Below are 17,887 nucleotides of genomic sequence, written 5' to 3'. Positions count from 1 at the left end.
ATTTTAAAACCCATGAAATAGGCAATAAATTAGACTAACACTTTAAGCAAAACTGACAAAGTGCAAAACCATAATAGGAATTTCAGCCTCAATGAACCCCTCTTTTACACAAATGCTCTAATTGGGTATGATCTGGTGAGATAAAAATAGGTTGGAGTCCGCAGACACGGCTCCCTAGCTATGGCTAAGGTGAGCTTTGCATTCAAGCAGCACTAGGAGACTGCATGCCTACACCTCACCGTGCTTCCTCCCCAGCCCCTGCGCTGGGAGCGTCGGGGCTGCGAAAGGGGCACCTTCCAGCTAGCGACTCAGCCTACGGGTGGTCTGCGTCTGCCGCGCTTCCAGTCCCCTGAGGGAGGACTGCGGTATTACACCCCCACCATAGGTTACATCACAGACCTGATTAACATACGAGACTCCTCCCCATCCCGTCCCCTTCACTTTGCGCAAGCGTAAAGCAAGCTTCATGGAATGTACTCCTCCTGTCTCCCCTTTGCGCATGCGCTTCACGCGCCCCCTCCAGCCAGAGACGTGACTCCTCCCCTTTCTACTGCGCATATTATTATTAAGACACAGTCATCTCGACGCAGCCGCAGATTATTATGACCCTCTGCTCGGCCAGTCCTGCCTTGCCCCCCTTCCTCCGCCAATGGATGGAGACGTTACTTAGGAGGTGGGGCAGCTCTGTCCAATCGTGCTGGAGTTTGTTAGTTTTGAGAGACTCGTCCTTCTTCCTCTTCCTTTCCCGGGCGGGTTGTCTCCAACTATGGCAGCTGCGGCGGGGCCCGGGCCGGAGGAGCTGATTTTGTTAGAGAAGCTCCTAGGGCTGAAGAAAGGGAACAAGTACGGTGCCCTGGAGGAGCGGAAGGTGAAGGATGCGAGGGGAAAACTGGGGACCCACTCGGGAATGTGCGCGCGCAACAAACGGGCCGTCCTCGCGCTCGTTCTGTCTCCTCGCGCTCCTCCCTCTCCCTTTGGCGAGCGCTACCAGCGTAGACCTAGACGAAGCGTAAAATGCAACAGACACTTCCCCCTTAATGTTGAACTCTAAAAATAGTGCATACCTGTGGGAAGCACATTTGCAAGGCGAATATTGCATGGGGCCACCTGAAATTAAGGCTGTGATTTAGTCACAGGTATTTTTAGTAAAAGTCACGGACAGGTCACAGGCAATAAACAAAAATTCGTAGGCCTGTAACCTGTCCATGACTTATACTATAAATACCCGTGACTAAATCAGCCGGGGGGAGGAGCTACTAGGGAGGGTACACCCTGGAGGACTGCTGCTGGAGGGGCGTCCTGGGGCCAGTGCCACCAACTGCCCGGGGACTGCCCCAGCAGCAGCTGCTCTGGCTGCACGGGGACCGCCCCAGCTGCAGCAGTGATGGGGCTGGCTGCAGAGCCGCTCCAGCAGCCACAGGTGTGGCTGTCCCAGAGGCCACCTGAGGAGGCCGCTGCAGAAGTCAGGGACGTTGGGAAAAGTCACAGAATCCATGACTTCCGCAGCCTCAGTGACGGACACAGAGCCGTCACAATAACAAATGGGCTTGCCAATATAAAATCAAAGTAACATGAAATCTGTCCCAAAACACTTGCATGTTAATTTCATTCTTCCCAACTTTGCCTGCCCTTTATGCTCAGGCCTTTGAGTTATTGTAAAATGATATTAATTTCCTTTTCTTGCAAACATACCATGTTCTCTAGATTTGTTGATCAACCCAATGAAGAAAGTAGCATTTTATTTATAATACCAGTATGGAGAACAGGTAGCTTGTGTTTTCAGCATTATGTTTTAAGACTATGGTATGTTCAACTTTGCTTCTGGCAGCTTTGAAATCATTCAGTTCAAACTAGATCAGCCAGATGCACAAGATGAATCTTTATTATATTTTCTTATTAATGTGTATCTATTTTCCTGTTTTACCTCTGAATTTTTTGATATACTATTTTATCATGTATGCAGTACAAAATATTTTGTATTTAGGGTTGGCATAATTGATTCATTCTATTTTCTCTACATGGCAACCTTTATCAGTTTTTACTTCCTGGCTCAGTACTGCTGTAAGCAAGTAGTTGTTGCCACCCGCTTATTGATGAGTACAGTGGTACTGCCACTGAGGTACTCTGAATGCACATTTGTGTAATCCTTTGCTTCTCAGTGTTGACCTCAATATACATTTGTGTACCATGCATTTGTTTGCTGAAGAGGTTTTTAATTGTTCAGTAGTAATACTCAGCATTGAATTTTGATTCCTATAATTAGAAATCTATTCTATTTTGGCATTAGGAGGCAATCAACAAAATTCATGGTCTTTCAAAGCATAATTATGTGTAACAATGAGGAAAGTAGTCTGTCCTTAATTCAGATCCTGGAGATCTGATAGTATCCAATAGCTAAAAGTAGTAACATACTGCAGAAAATTCCTTATTGAATATCTATTGTACTTTGAATATTGGCTGTGTGACAATGAACATGAGATCATTAACTTCATAAAATTGGAAGGAAATAAGTACATCAGGGCATCTGTTATCACTGGAAAAACTAGATGTTTGATGCCCTTTTTAAATTAAATCAGGAATTAGTTTAGACTCTCTGGAAATATGCTTCATGCTTAAATGCCAACAGTATTTGGCATACAATCTTTATGAACCATTTTTGAAATATAACTTGATTCTTCTGCTTCTGAATAGTTGGACATTTGTGATATTTCAGTCAATATTCTGAAGTCTTGTTTAATTAGATCAATGTTCATTTTCTACATGATTTTTTTTAAAAGTCTCAAGTTTAGCTGTAGTACATTTTTCTTTTCTTTTCTTTTTGCAAGAGAAGAACTAATTGCTGGTTACTGCTGAGCGGGATATCTACAGGGGACACTGAGATTCTGTTTGTTTGATTGGCCCTTACGCTTTTTAAAGTTTGGGTTTCTGTTATGAAAATAGCAACATAATTCTTAGGTTTATGATCTGGTTTAATAATTAGAATACATGCTGTCTAATGCCTTTATTCTGTTTAAGATACTTAATGATAATTCAAGTTCCCAATGAGAGGCAAGGTCTTGTGGAGAGAAATAGGTGCTCCACTGCATGCTTTCTGTAGTGCCATCATAGTCCAATCAGTTTCTTACTGGATGACTTCAAAGAATATTGTGCACTATACTTACCCACTGTTGAAAGTCATGCATGGACAGAATGGTTGTCTGTCTTGCCAAGTAAAACCAAAGGGTTAATTCACAGTACATTACTGATTTCCTTTAAAACAATTGCCCGCACGTACAGCCTAAAGTGATATAGTTTATGGCACTGGCAGTATGGAAGACTGGTATTAAGAACTGAAGCCAGTTTTCCATTTTCTATAACGTTGCCTTAATAATTAGAAGAAAATGTTTTATGTTTAGAAATTTTCTTGGTTTTAAAAGTTGTACACGTAACAAGATTACATTTGGTTTGGGATCTTAAACTAAATTAATATAGTAATGGATGACTTCTCTAGGAATATCAATCATTGTTAGGATCAGAAATGTTAACTGTAATAGTTTTGAATATATTTCAGATAATATATGCCTATTACATTTTGTACTTTCAGGGTACTCAGATGAGTTAAATAGGCAATTTTTCTTTTTACAATTTGAAGTACAACTATACATAAAGGTCTGCTAACTTTTTCATTATGTATGTTTTCAGTGATTATGATAAAGTTTAATACAAAGCCAGGAAATCGTTTTGGTGTGAAATTTGTTCTTGTCCAGTTTAATGGTTTTCATCATTAAGTTGGTGGTTGTATTACAGTGATGAGGACAGTACTTAGAATTAGACAACAGTAGGTTTGACTTCTATAGCTCATATTTTATTGAATTTGGTAAATATGGACTCAACTTTTGTAATTTAATCAGCATCTGTATAGAGAGTCCATGGTTCTGCTGCTCCCCTTTTCTCCTGTATTCATTCTTGCCTTCTCACTCTGGTAACTGAGAAAGAGTTGTACAGGGCAGACTTTATCCTTTTATAGTTTGCAGGTCAGCCTCAAACCCCCATCAAGTGACTTATTTATTGGTTACCAACCCACCTGGGAGAACTGTTTTTCTGTGGGCTGTAGCCAGCTCTTTGGTAGTGGTTCCCAAACTTGTTCCGCTGCTTGTGCAGGTAAAGCCCCTGGCGTGCCGGGCTGGTTTGTTTACCTGCCGCGTCTGCAGGTTCGGCCGATCGCAGCTCCCAGTGGCTGTGGTTCGCTGCTCCAGGCCAATGGGATCTGCTGGAAGCAGCAGCTAGTACATCCCTCAGTCTGCGCTGCTTCCAGCAGCTCCCATTGGCCTGGACCTGTGGACATGGCAAGTAAACAAACCAGCCTGGCCAACCAGGGGATTTCCCTGCACGAGCGGCGGAACAAGTTTAGGAACCACTGGTCTAGGGTGCTTCTATTTGAATGAGAGGTCATCAGGTTTTATCGAACCTCCATTGTTATCCCTCTGCTTGGTGCAAGAATTTTTCAATTCAATATGGAGGCTACAGAGTCCAGGTGAAGGCACAGAACAGTTTACATCAAAATGAGCTTCACAAAACAAAAAGGAGGTTGCAAATTAATTAAGGGTTTTTCTACACTGGGAGTTATTTCGGATTTAGCTATTCCTGATTAACTCCATGTGTGCCTTATTCCAAATTAGCTTAATTCACTGGCACACTATTGGAAACACAGGGTGCTTGTGAAGTGTGAGTCTCTTAGTTTCCACTGTTACTAGTTGAACTGTACTCAGACTTCCTTAGCATGGGTAAAGATTGATACAGCATTTGTATCTCCTTTTCTCCTCTTGGAGCAGCATTTGCTGTTACCGTTGCCTGGCAAAGTCTCTTCAGGAGGTGGTTGAACAACTTGACAATTATTTGTATAGGAGTTCACAGGAACAGAGAACATGTGCTATATTTAAAGGGTATCACAAAAAAAACCAAAGTAATTTCACTACTATAAGATTTTTAAAATTTAACACTAAGCTATAGCTAAACCCTAAGCATGGAGAAGTGCAATGCAGAATTTTTTTTTAAGGTGAAACAACACATTTGCTGTTGCTCCTGAAACAACTTCCTCCCAGTAACTTAGTCAGTTACTAGACTTGTATAACTCTAGTTATCTGTCTTCCAGAGTTATGTTCCTACACCTAACTGTGTAAAGTCACAACATTCACAATCATTAAGCAGTTATTTAGAATAAGCATTGAAAAAGTCTGACAGGTATGATTTATTTGTGGCTGTCCAGAAAAGCTGGATGTTTGCTGATTCTATAGTTTGAAGTTTTATTTTTACACTTGAAAATATGTATCAAAGGCTACCTATGAAGATTTCTGGTAGACGATAGTTCTTATTCTGATGCTCTCACTCATTTTGGCATGGGTTGGTTATATTGAACTAGAAATACCCTATGTCTATGTTCTGTCTTGCATGTATATCTTTTTTTTTTTTTTTTTTTACCTAAAATGGAAACTGAAAAAAAAATCAACCCAAGGGTTAAGAATAATTTAAATATTTTCCATGTGAAGTATTATTCAAAGCATTAATATTTGTAATTGCTTAATTAAAAGTGAACATATTGGGATACCATATAGTGAGGTTATTTAACAAAGACTAACCTTTTGAACATGACAAACTTACATGGTATTTGTTTTCTTCTAGATTCCAGTTCTTCAAACAAACAATGGTCCCAGTCTGACAGGATTGACTACTATAGCTACCCATCTAGTCAAACAAGCTAAGAAAGAACAGCTGCTTGGAAGTACTGCAGAAGAGAAAGCAATAGTTCAGCAGTGGTTAGAATACAGAGTAACTCAAATAGCTGGACATTCTAATGAAGAAGATATAAGAATAATTCTGAAGGTAAGGATAACTTAATTGTTTTACCACCAGAATATTGAATTTTGGAGTGACTGGACACTAAAGCTGTTGTGTTGGGGACAGTATATTCATGTACATACGTGTATTTACTTTAATAATAGAAATGGGTAGATATTGACAATCTCAAATCATTTGCCATTAAATTTGTTGCCGTTTTTCACTTTATTGAAAAAACAACCTGAAACTTAAGGAAATGGTTTAACTATAGAATACATAAAGCAAGCCTTCTGCTCTACTATAAAAACTTATTATGTAAGAATGTAACGGAGAGGGAATGTAATTGTGCCTCTAAAGTTCAGAGAGTGTTTAACTATATAGTCTCTTCTAAATCCAGAAAGGCTACAGTTTCCTCACGTCGTTAAGCTACTACTGAAATCCCAATATATGTAAATCGGCCTGCACTCTGTTTTATTTTTATTGAGAACGACTCTTTGCTTCAGTAACAAGGCGGGATCTACTTCAAGTCTAGATATTATGGTGATTGGATAAATGGATGAATGCCAAGATGAGTTAATATCATCATCTCACATATCAGAAGGCATGAGTGAAAGCATAGAGGGAAATTTCCATAAACTCATGTTTTCATATTTATAAACTACTAATGTATGGAATTTTTATTGACTGTTTCTCACTGCCCTAGACTTAAAAAATTGTTCTCCCTTAATTTCAGAAGCTGTGATTGGGAGGGGGACGGGTACCATTAAGTTTTACCCAGTTAAAATGAAACTAAAATCCTTTCCATTTGCTTCTTCAGACTTCTTGGATCCTTTCATCAAAAATGTCAAAAGTAGTTTAATTTTAACTATCATATCAGGGTAGGAGGTTGAAGAGGCCTAATTTTATTATTAAAAGTGTACAACATGGCACTGAAATTCCATATAAAATTAAACATTTTAAATTTGAAGAAAGAGAACTTCTTTAAAATTATATAGAAAGTACAAAATGTCTAGTATTCTACAGCTATATCTACACTGCAATTAAAAACTCATGACTGGCCCATGCCAGCTGACTCTTGTGGGGATCAGGTTGCAGGCCTATTTCATTGCAGTGTAGACTTCTGGGCTCAGGCTGGATCCAGGGCTCAGGGACTCTGAGATCTGGTTAAAACTTTATATCAAACTTTCTGAAGGAAAAACAGCTTTTTAGAGGAAACATTTTCATGGAAAATTTGTATTTTCTTGGAAATTCTGGGGGGTTTTCTTTAATTCAGTGAATCAAAAAACTTGTGGGTAGAACTGGGTGAATCCGCGCCCCTCCTCTCATTGTCATCTCCCCCCTGTCAAGGTATGATTCCCCATTCTGAACCTTAGCGTCCAAAAGATGGGGTACCTGCATGAACACCTCTAAGCTTAATTACTAGCTTAGAAATGATAGCACTGCCACCACCCAAAAATATAGTGTTTTGGGACACTTTCTGGCCCCCAAAACCTTCCCTGGGGACCTCAAGACCCAAAACCCCTTGAGTCTCACAACAAAGGGAAATAAACCATTCCCCCCTCCTTTCTTCCTCCCAGATTCTCCCCTCCCTGGGTAACACTGGGAGATCCCTGTGATTCAACTCCTTGAATCTTAAAACAGAGAGGAAATTCACCTTCCTCCCCCCCCCCCCAAATCTCTCTGAGAGAGAGACAGTGATCCTAACACAGAGAGAAATCAGGATTTTCCTCCCCCCTTCTCTCCTTTCCCCCACCAATTCCCTGGTGAGTGCAGACCCCCTCCCCTTGGGTCTTACACCAGAATAAAAAAAATCAATCAGGTTCTTAAAAAGAAAAGCTTTTTAATAAAAGAAAGGGGAAAAAAAGTAAAAATTGTCTCTGTAAAATCAAGATGGAAAATGTTACAGGGTCTTTCAGCTTATAGACACTCCCCCCCAGCACAAATACAAGTTGCAGCAAAAAGAGATACAATCCTTCCAGCAAAACACACATTTGCAAATAAAGAAAACAATCAAAAGACTAAACCGCCTTTCTAACTGGTACTTACTAAATTGAACAGAAGAGGCTGTTTCAGAAAATTGGAGAGTCTTGTATACATGGCTGGTCCCTCTCAGAACCCAGAGAGAACAAAGAAAAAACCCAAAAAGCACAGACAAAGGCTTCCTCCGCCGAGATTTGAAAGTATCTTGTCTCCTGATTGGTCCTCCTGGAATACCTGACCAGTTTACTGAGCTAGTTAACCCTTTACAGGTAAGAGAGACATTAACCCTTAACCATCTGTTTATGACACGACACCCCCCCACCCCACCCCTGATTTGTTGGCAGTTCCACATACACATGCCCGGTGGTTAGGACACCTACCTGGGATGTGCAGGGAGACCCAGGTTTCAGAAACAAAAAAATGAAACATTTTTCATTTGCTTAAAATAAAAGAAGGAAAACTTTTCAATGAAAATTTTTGAACATTACAATTTTGTTTTGTTCAGAAGTTTTCATGGAAAACACTTAATGTTTTTTGACCACCTGATTATGCGGGCTTCTTCATATGGGCAGAACCCTGCTGAGTTCAGTGTGTGTCTGTGCTCGTATATGGGATCATCTGCACAGAGCAAGGATTACTGTCTTAGACTGTAGGATTCCTGCCTTAGATTGTAAACTCGTTGGGGTGAGGATCTTATCTTGTGATTGCTCAGCGCCCAGAACAGCGGGGTCCATGATAATGACTGGAACATCTTGGCCTTACTGAAATATAAATATTTAAAACATCTGTGACAGGTTCGATCACAGAAACCCTCTTGGGAGCTGCCACCTAATGTGCCAAGACTACTTCTGCCGCTGCTTTCCTACCCTGTCAGCTTACGACTTCAGCGCCCTGCCTGGTTTGAGCCAGACTCCCTAGCCTGCTGCAAACCCAGACCCAGATCTGAACCACGTCCCCTAACAACTGTAGGCTTGACTGAAAGCAACTTAACAGAAGTGTTCCTATCTTTAACACTCAGATTCCCAACTCCCAGTGGGGTCTAAACCCAAATAAATCCATTCGCCCTCTATAACACTGATAGAGATGCACAGCTATTTGCCTGCCGCCACCCCGCGGTATTAATACATACTCTGGGTTAATTAATAAGTAAAAATGATTTTATTAAATATATAAAGTAGGATTTAAGTGATTACAAGTAGAAACAGACAGTACAAAGTGAATTGCCAAGTAAAATAAAATAGAACACACAAGTCTATGTCTAAGAAACTGAATACAAATAACACCTCACCAGTTCCAGTAAGCTTCCTTTTACAGACTAGTCTGGGTCCAGAAATCACTCTCACCCCCTGTAGGTATTGTCTTTTGTTCCAGTTTCTTTCAGGTATCTTTAGGGGTGGAGAGGCGCTCTCTTTAGCCTGCTGAAGACCAAATGGAGGGGTCTCCCATGGGCTTAAATAGACTTTCTCTTGTGGGTGGAGACCCCCCTCTTCTCTCCTATGCAAAGTCCAGCTCCAAGATGGAGTTCTGGAGTCACCTGGGCAAATCACATGTCCATACATGACTCACAGTTTTTACAAGCAGAAGCCATTGCCCACATGGTATCTTGTATGTCTCTAGGAAGATTTCTGTGTGGATTGGAGTATTCCAAGATGCATTGTTCCTTAAGTGCTTCTTTATTGGGTACTTAACTTTGTAAATTCCTTTCTAAAGAAGCTGATCAAATGCCTTACAAAGCTTACTTAGAAATCAAGCAAGTATACAGCCAGTATTCATAACTTCAAGTATAGAAATGATATATGTGTACAAATAGGATGAATAGATTCAGTAAACCATAACATTTACAGAGATATGTTACATGGCACATGTAGCATAAAACATACTCTAGTTATAAAGCATTATGGCATACATCGTCACAACATCAATAAAATGGCCACAGTTGTGGAGAGCAAAATGGTTTCACTATAAGGCATGCTTGATTATCATTGCTTTGGAAAGTGAATCTGTTTTAAATCTGTTTTTAAAAAATAAATAAAATTAATATTTCAGGTTATAGGCTCTTCTCTTAGCTGTAAATATAAGAAGTAGATATTTACAAATTCTGTCACTATTACTACATTTATTCAGTCTTGGTTATGGTTTGCAGAAAGTACTCTGATTGCTGGGTTTTGCTGTATATTTACATTGTGAATACTAGAATCGCGGCTTTACAACTCCTTTCAGCTGGTATACTATGTTATGTCTGCTAACCATACACACTTTCCCTTCGCTGGAAACTTGGAAACTTTCCTTTTCAGGTTAGTCTAAGACAATATGAATGTAAATCTGTACTTTTTATTTTAATTTTCTTGCTCTTTTGGAATACAGATTAAAAGGCAGATTTTTCAACTTGGCCATAACCAGGTTTCCACAGGCATAATTGCTTGACAATTGGATATCAAAGTACCATTTTATGTCTGTAAATCAGGTACTTAAGTATTAAATGACCTAAATTCTGGGCACAAAAGCAGTCTTAGACCAGAGTTATAAAAAACAGGCCCTATCTGACAACTTTCACGTCGCAGTTTTGATCGTAGCAGCAATGGTAGCGTGGGAAAGAGAAATTGTCTTACACATTTTATATTTCAATATTGTATGTAAATTGTTTCCAAACAAAATAAAAACTTCACTCCTAGTACTATAAAGTAGATGTTGGGAGAGGAAGAAGAGTCTCAGCACTTAATTTTAACCAATGATAGCAGTTTTCCTGGAGATACTCATTTATATCTGGTGATAGGTGGCCAGAGTTCTTGCTGAAACGATACTGCATGAAATACTGCCTCTGTAGAAATGTTCCTACAGAACAGTAGTTATTTCTTTGCTTCTATTTGTTCCTCTTGCCACCATGAGTTTATAGTTGGAACAAGAGACAGCCTAGTACTGAGGTAGATAAGTATCCTGTGCCAAAAGGGAATATGAGATAAAAACTAAAGTAGGCAGGCAAGTCTGAGATTGTGGTTTTACAATGTATCTGGAAAGCATAGTGGCAGTCTTGGGACAATAGCAGCCTAAAGCCGCAATTTGTAATGAGTTGTGTGTTTCATGTGCCAAAAACAGTTCGGTCACCTCTGCTGTAAACTAGGCTGCCTCTAGTTGGCTCTCAAATGAGATGCTACAATTCTGTAAAACCTCAGTAACAAAACTGTTTAGTGCTTGTTAAGAGATTCTGAAACAAAGGTCTTGTTGAGAAGAAAATGTATAGAATATTCAAACTGATCTTTCTACCTTTTTGGAATAGAACTCCTGCATAGCATCAAAACATCTTGTTAATTATTTGCATTGCCTTGAATAGGGTTTTTAATTTTTTTTCATAACATGGACCTATCCATTTACAAGCAAATAACATCCTTGTGGCAACTACAGCACTTGTGTATATGGAGAGGTTAGAAAAAATACACAAGGTGCCAGAGCTGTGAGCTCCTGGGGCAGCTCAGCTGCAGAGCCTAGCCTGACCTGGTGCTCTGTGCTGTGTGGTGGTGGTGGCAGCACAACTGTAGCACCACCAGCCACTGGTGCTCCAGGCAGCGCAGTAAGGGGGCAGGGAGCAGAGGCAGTGGAAAGGAGGCAGGGGAGTTTGGGGTGGTGGTCGGGAGGGAAACAGAGAGTTGAATGGGGGCAAGGGTCCTGGGGGGCAGTCAGGAAGGAGGGGGGGTTGGATGGGGCAGCAGGGGGCTGTCAGAGGCAGGGGTTCCAGGGGCAGTCAGGAGACAGGGAGAAGGGGTGGTTGGATGGGGCAGGGGTCCTGGGGAGGGGGGGAGCCATCAGGAATGAGAGGAGGGGTTGGGTGGGGTGGTGGGAGTCTGGGGGCAGTTAGGGGACTGGGAGTGGGGGTGTGTGGATGGGGCAGGGGTCCCAGAGGGGCCGTCAGGGAATGGGGGGGTTGAATGGGGCAGGAGTCCGGGGGGGGGGGGAAGCAGCGCAGATAGGTGGGGGCTGGGCCATGATCCCCTTCCCTAACCAGCCCTCCTTACAATTTACGAAACTCGATGCGACCCTCAGGCCAATAAGTTTGCCTACCCTTGATCTAGTAAATAAGAAATGCATTATTCTCCATTTTCTAACAATAAAAATGTGAAAAATAATCTGAGTAAATGTGAGTTACGCTCTATATATATTTAAATTTGTATAAATGTAGTATATCCTGGTTATTAAAAAGAAGCAGCAAATTTAGTGTAAAGGCTGTATTTTAATTGGAAAACTATGTTTTAATGGTTACCAGCCAATGAGAATTAATAAGTTAACCTTGGCTTAAATCTGTGTTTTCTGCTTGCTGATTTTAAATCATTTGATTTAAATCAGTCCACTCTGGGAGCTCATCTGTCATATTTTTTAGGTTATTAGTTTGACTAAGATCCCCAGGACCTGAGGAATTTTTAATTACAGTGTAGACATATCTGTAGAATACCAGACATTTTATACTTTCCATATAAAATTCATCCATGGGAATCCTTATAGTAGTCCATGATGCAGGAAATGAACTGAACACTCCCAAAGTATTCAGAAAATAACAAACAATCTCAGTTTATACTGCAGCATTATAGAAGTAGCATAAGTTACTGCTTCATAATATAATCTTAAATATTATATTACCAAGTAGGAATCCTGTCATGATAGCCAAAGCACAGAGGGAAAAAGTTAACCCTTGTTCCTCTAAGAATAAAGCACACTGATCCAATTCCAGTTGCTAAAGTAACTCATCATTTTTATTCCATCCAGTGTCCCAAATTCTAGAATTTTTCAGAGTAAACTCAGTGTCCACTTTTATAAAATCTAAAAATTAAGTATTTTTGAAATGTTATGAATATTTGGATGTATAACATTAAGCAAACTTGCTCAGTAATGTAACTAAGGAGCAAACTTTTTTTATGATCTTATCTTACCATTCCTAAAATGTAAGCTGTACTGTGTGTGCATAACTGTTTTTTACACAAACTCGTGGCGTCTGCCTTTTAGAAAAATTTCCAATGCCGAAAACAATGCAGTAAGTATATAATAACTTTTCTGATGACATTTTGTTCACTGAAGTACAAGTAAAAACAGTGTGATGATATCATGGATGGTATTAGATATTTAGCTTTTAATCTGCACAATGAAGATTTTATAATTTTATCCAGGATGTGGAAAAATATTGGGGGGAGACAACTAGGACTGAGTCTCTGGTATTCTGATCGAATTCAGCATAGGTTTAGTTATTTTGTTATGATGATAAAGCTGCATTTAGTAAGTGACACAACAAAAAATGTCGGTTGGAGACTGATTATTAATATATTTTTATGCAAGGTGATATGTAGTCCTTTAGTAAATTGATTGACAGATTAGCTCTGCAAGCCTTTTCCCTTAACATTGAATTAGCTTTCACATTTTTGTGTGACTAAACAATTTCTATAATACCGTTGTTGCCCCTCTTGATATTTAAAGTAATTTGAGAGCTAAATAATATGAACAAGGCAGCACATAGTCTAAATTAAAAAAAAAGCTATATAGCTAGGAGCAAGTGACCTACAGTTTTAACTGTGTAGGGGTTAACATTTTCCCTGATTTACTGTATAAATAGAAATCAAAACAGAGGACATTCAACAATTGCAAAAGTGCAGAAGACAGTCAAGAAGAGGTTGATAGAAATAGTAAACTGGCATAATGAAGTCAAAGTTTGCCAAATTCTTCAAATGTAATATCAAATGGCCTGTAAATTCTCCCCATTTTAGTAGTTTTTGTGCTGTAGTATTCCCGAAAATATGGATTACGGAGATGCGCTATAGTTAATGCTGAAGCTAGTTTTTAATTATAAAGCTGATGATCAGTTCCATTCCCCTTGCCCCAAATTTCCTCAAAAAGCAGCCAGTCTGCCTGAAAAGGAATATGCCCCATATCATGCCAGCATACGTTTTTTAGAAAAACTTGGAAACATCAGAAAAGATGTTGTAAAGCTGTGTTTTTTTTAAAAGTCTTTGACTTTTTGAAAATGTTGTTGTTTTGTTGGTCTTGTAAAGGAGAAGAGCTTTCCTGGTTTTGGTGGGGTGGGTACCAGGAGTATTGAAAAGATGTGTAACAAGCAAGTGATTGGGTGAACATCCCGGCTATCTTAGAATCAGAGTACGGGGTCTTGAATTTTCTCCTTTCAGTAGGTCTAGAGGGAGGTGGCACAGGAAGACTGGAAGAAATATATGGAGGAGAGGAAGCAGTGTACATGTCTTCACACTCTTCCTGCCTCAGCCTAGCAGAGGAACAAGGTCAGAAAGCTCCCAGACTCAAGAGGAACTGCAAAACTGGGCATTTTCCTATAGTGTTTAGAAGAGACACATACAAATTTAAAGACTTTTCAGTTTGTTCCTCCACCTCTGCCCCATCTCTTGTTTGCTATTTGGCTTTTCTTGTCTTGTTTAGTGGGGTGGGGAATTGGATACAGGGGAGGGGAGCAGAAGACTGGTGAGAGATGGGAAGAAGGCAGAGAACGAGATGGGATACAAGAGAGGAATGAAAAGGATGAGGTGCTGGGGGCTGGGAGATATGGAGAAGGACAAAGAAAAGCAAGGTGGTTTATGTGTATTAAGCTTCGGATACTTGGAATTCTCTAGATATAGAACTTTTTCACTGTGAATAAATTTCCCCATCCTCTATTCACTATCCCCAAATCCCAACAAAGTACAACTCCCCCACTCAGTACCCATTCTTACAACCCCTCATGTGGACTTGCTAAAATCTGTGGGAGAGGGGAAACACTTTTGTGAGCTTCATAAAATATTGAGGCAGAGCTCTCCTTTTATAGATTCTGTATATCAACACCATTTAAAATGTTAACAATCATTAATAATCTGGGAGATTCCCAAACAAAAAAAACTGAGTTAAGTTTGAAAGTGTGTTTCAGTGGAGTCTAACATCCAAAAAACCTGTGTTGTCTTTACAAAATTTTTGCACTTTAAAAATAAAAATTCCAAATTATAATCTTAAAAATATTCTTCTACTCCACCAGTACATGACTTTGAGAATTTACAGAATTCTTAGATGATTGATTGTACTTTGGAGTTATATTTCTTTCACAGTCTTTGCGCATCTTACAAACAATAGATATGAAATCAGTAAAATATACAACCAGCGGCATATTTCCATTGCAGAACAAAGAAAGTTAAAATTGGATGGATGATGCAAGTGGAGTGAGTGAGTAGCGATGAGAAGGATTATATTCTGTGGGGGAACTAGCTGGATCCTTTTAATTGTACAATTACAGACTGTCATATGGAGTTTTTTAGGGTTTTATTATTTATTTTGGGGGTTAGCTGGGCTTACCCAGCTGAATCACTTTTCAATTACAAGCCCTGGTGTGCACTACGAGTTTAGGTCAAATTTAGCAGCATTAGATCGATTTAACCCTGCATCCGTCCACATGACAAAGCCTTTTTTGTTGACTTAAAGGGCTCTTAAAATCGATTTCTGTACTCCTCAACGAGGAGATTAGCGCTGAAATTGATCCTGCTGGATCGAATTTGGGGTAGCGTGGATGCAATTCGACGGTATTGGCCTCCAGGAGCTATCCCAGAGTGCTCCATTGTGACTGCTCTGGACAGCACTCTCAACTCAGATGCACTGGCCAGGTAGACAGGAATGAGTTCCAGCATGGATTGAACGGGAGGTACTGCATCTGATCGTTGTATGGGGAGATGAATCCATGCTATGCGAACTCCATTCCAAAAGATGAAATGCCAGAATATTTGAAAAAATCTGCAAGGGCATGAAGGACAGAGGTTATAACAGGGTAAGCTCAGAGAGCTGATAGGCAAGGTCCCATGGGAATCAAGACTGAGGGGAAAAACAACTGAGGAAAGTTGGCAGTTTTTCAAAGGGACGCTATTAAGGGCCCAAAAGCAAGTTATTCCGATGGTTAGGAAAGATAGAAAATGTGGCAAAAGACCACCTTGGCATACCCTTGAGATCTTGCGTGACCTACAAAATAAAAAGGCGTCATATAAAAAATGGAAACTAGGTCAGATCACGAAGGATGAATATCGGCAAATAACACAGGAATGCAGAGGCAAGATTAGAAAAGCAAAGGCACAAAATGAACTCAAACTAGCTATGGGAATAAAGGGAAACAAGAAGACTTTTTATCAATACATTAGAAGCAAGAGGAAGACCAAGGACAGGGTAGGCCCACTGCTCAATGAGGAGGGGGTAACAGTAACGGGAGACTTGGAAATGGCAGAGATGCTTAATGACTTCTTTGTTTCGGTCTTCACTGAGAAGTCTGAAGGAATGTCTAGTATAGTGAATGCTTACAGGAAGAGGGTAGGTTTAGAAGAGAAAATAAGGAAAGAGCAAGTAAAAAATCACTTAGAAAAGTTAGATGCCTGCAAGTCACCAGGGCCTGATGGAATGCATCCTAGAATACTCAAGGAGTTAATAGAGGAGGTATCTGAGCCTCTAGCTATTATCTTTGGGAAATCATGGGAGACGGGGGAGATTCCAGAAGACTGGAAGGGGGCAAATATAGTGCCCATCTATAAAAAGGGAAATAAAAACAACCCAGGAAACTACAGACCAGTTAGTTTAACTTCTGTGCCAGGGAAGATAATGGAGCAGGTAATCAAAGAAATCATCTGCAAACACTTGGAAGGTGGTAAGGTGATAGGGAATAGCCAGCATGGATTTGTAAAGAACAAATCATGTCAAACTAATCTGATAGCGTTCTTTGATAGGATAACGAGCCTTGTGGATAAGGGAGAAGCGGTGGATGTGGTATACCTAGACTTTAGTAAGGCATTTGATACAGTTTTGCATGATATTCTTATAGATAAGCTAGGAAAGTACAATTTAGATGGGGCTACTATAAGGTGGGTGCATAACTGGCTGGATAACCGTACTCAGAGAGTAGTTGTTAATGGCTCCCAATCCTGCTGGAAAGGTATAACAAGTGGGGTTCCGCAGGGGTCTGTTTTGGGACCGGTTCTGTTCAATATCTTCATCAACGATTTAGATGTTGGCATAGAAAATACGCTTATTAAGTTTGCGGACGATACCAAACTGGGAGGGATTGCAACTGCTTTGGAGGACAGGGTCAAAATTCAAAATGATCTGGACAAATTGGAGAAATGGTCTGAGGTAAATAGGATGAAGTTCAATAAAGATAAATGCAAAGTGCTCCACCTAGGAAGGAACAATCAGTTTCACACATACAGAATGGGAAGAGACTGTCTAGGAAGGAGTATGGCAGAAAGAGATCTAGGGGTCATAGTGGACCACAAGCTTAATATGAGTGAACAGTGTGATACTGTTGCAAAAAAAGCAAACATGATTCTGGGATGCATAAACAGGTGTGTTGTAAACAAGACACGAGAAGTCATTCTTCCGCTTTACTCTGCGCTGGTTAGGCCTCAACTGGAGTATTGTGTCCAGTTCTGGGCACCGCATTTCAAGAAAGATGTGGAGAAATTGGAGAGGGTCCAGAGAAGAGCAACAAGAATGATTAAAGGTCTTGAGAACATGACCTATGAAGGAAGGCTGAAGGAATTGGGTTTGTTTAGTTTGGAAAAGAGAAGACTGAGAGGGGACCTGATAGCAGTTTTCAGGTATCTAAAAGGGTGTCATCAGGAGGAGGGAGAAAACTTGTTCACCTTGGCCTCCAATGGTAGAACAAGAAGCAATGGACTTAAACTGCAGCAAGGGAGATTTAGGTTGGACATTAGGAAAAAGTTCCTAACTGTCAGGGTAGTTAAACACTGGAATAGATTGCCTAGGGAAGTTGTGGAATCTCCATCGCTGGAGATATTTAAGAGTAGGTTAGATAAATGTCTATTAGGGATGGTCTAGACAGTATTTGGTCCTGCCATGATGGCAGGGGACTGGACTCGATGACCTCTCGAGGTCCCTTCCAGTCCTAGAGTCTATGAGTCTATGAGACCCACAGCAGTGCCGCGTGAAACTTAAGGAGCTCAGGTAAGCTTACCAAAGAACCAGAGAGGCAAACGGCCACTCCGGATCAGAGCCCCAGATATGCTGCTTCTGTGATGAACTGCATGCCATTCTAGGGTGCCCCTACAACTACCCTACCCCTGTGCTTCCCTCT

The 17,887-nt window shown here is 40.4% G+C and overlaps 1 protein-coding gene across 1 annotated transcript in view; it reads left to right on the top strand.

The window, feature by feature from the left end:
- The first annotated feature begins 720 nt into the window (after window positions 1–720).
- The window catches only part of EEF1E1 (eukaryotic translation elongation factor 1 epsilon 1), a 31,204-nt gene continuing 14,037 nt past the window's right edge, over window positions 721–17,887 (top strand). The window contains exons 1-2 of the mRNA XM_030552378.1: window positions 721–868; window positions 5,659–5,859. Of these exons, the coding sequence (XP_030408238.1) occupies window positions 767–868; window positions 5,659–5,859 (303 nt within the window). The 5' untranslated portion in view covers window positions 721–766. The remainder of the gene's footprint in view (window positions 869–5,658; window positions 5,860–17,887) is intronic.

This window comes from Gopherus evgoodei, chromosome 2, assembly GCF_007399415.2.
Source record: "Gopherus evgoodei ecotype Sinaloan lineage chromosome 2, rGopEvg1_v1.p, whole genome shotgun sequence".
Taxonomy (NCBI): domain Eukaryota; kingdom Metazoa; phylum Chordata; order Testudines; family Testudinidae; genus Gopherus; species Gopherus evgoodei.
Note: the sequence above shows the minus strand (reverse complement) of the source record. Positions and strands in the feature narration are given on the sequence as shown.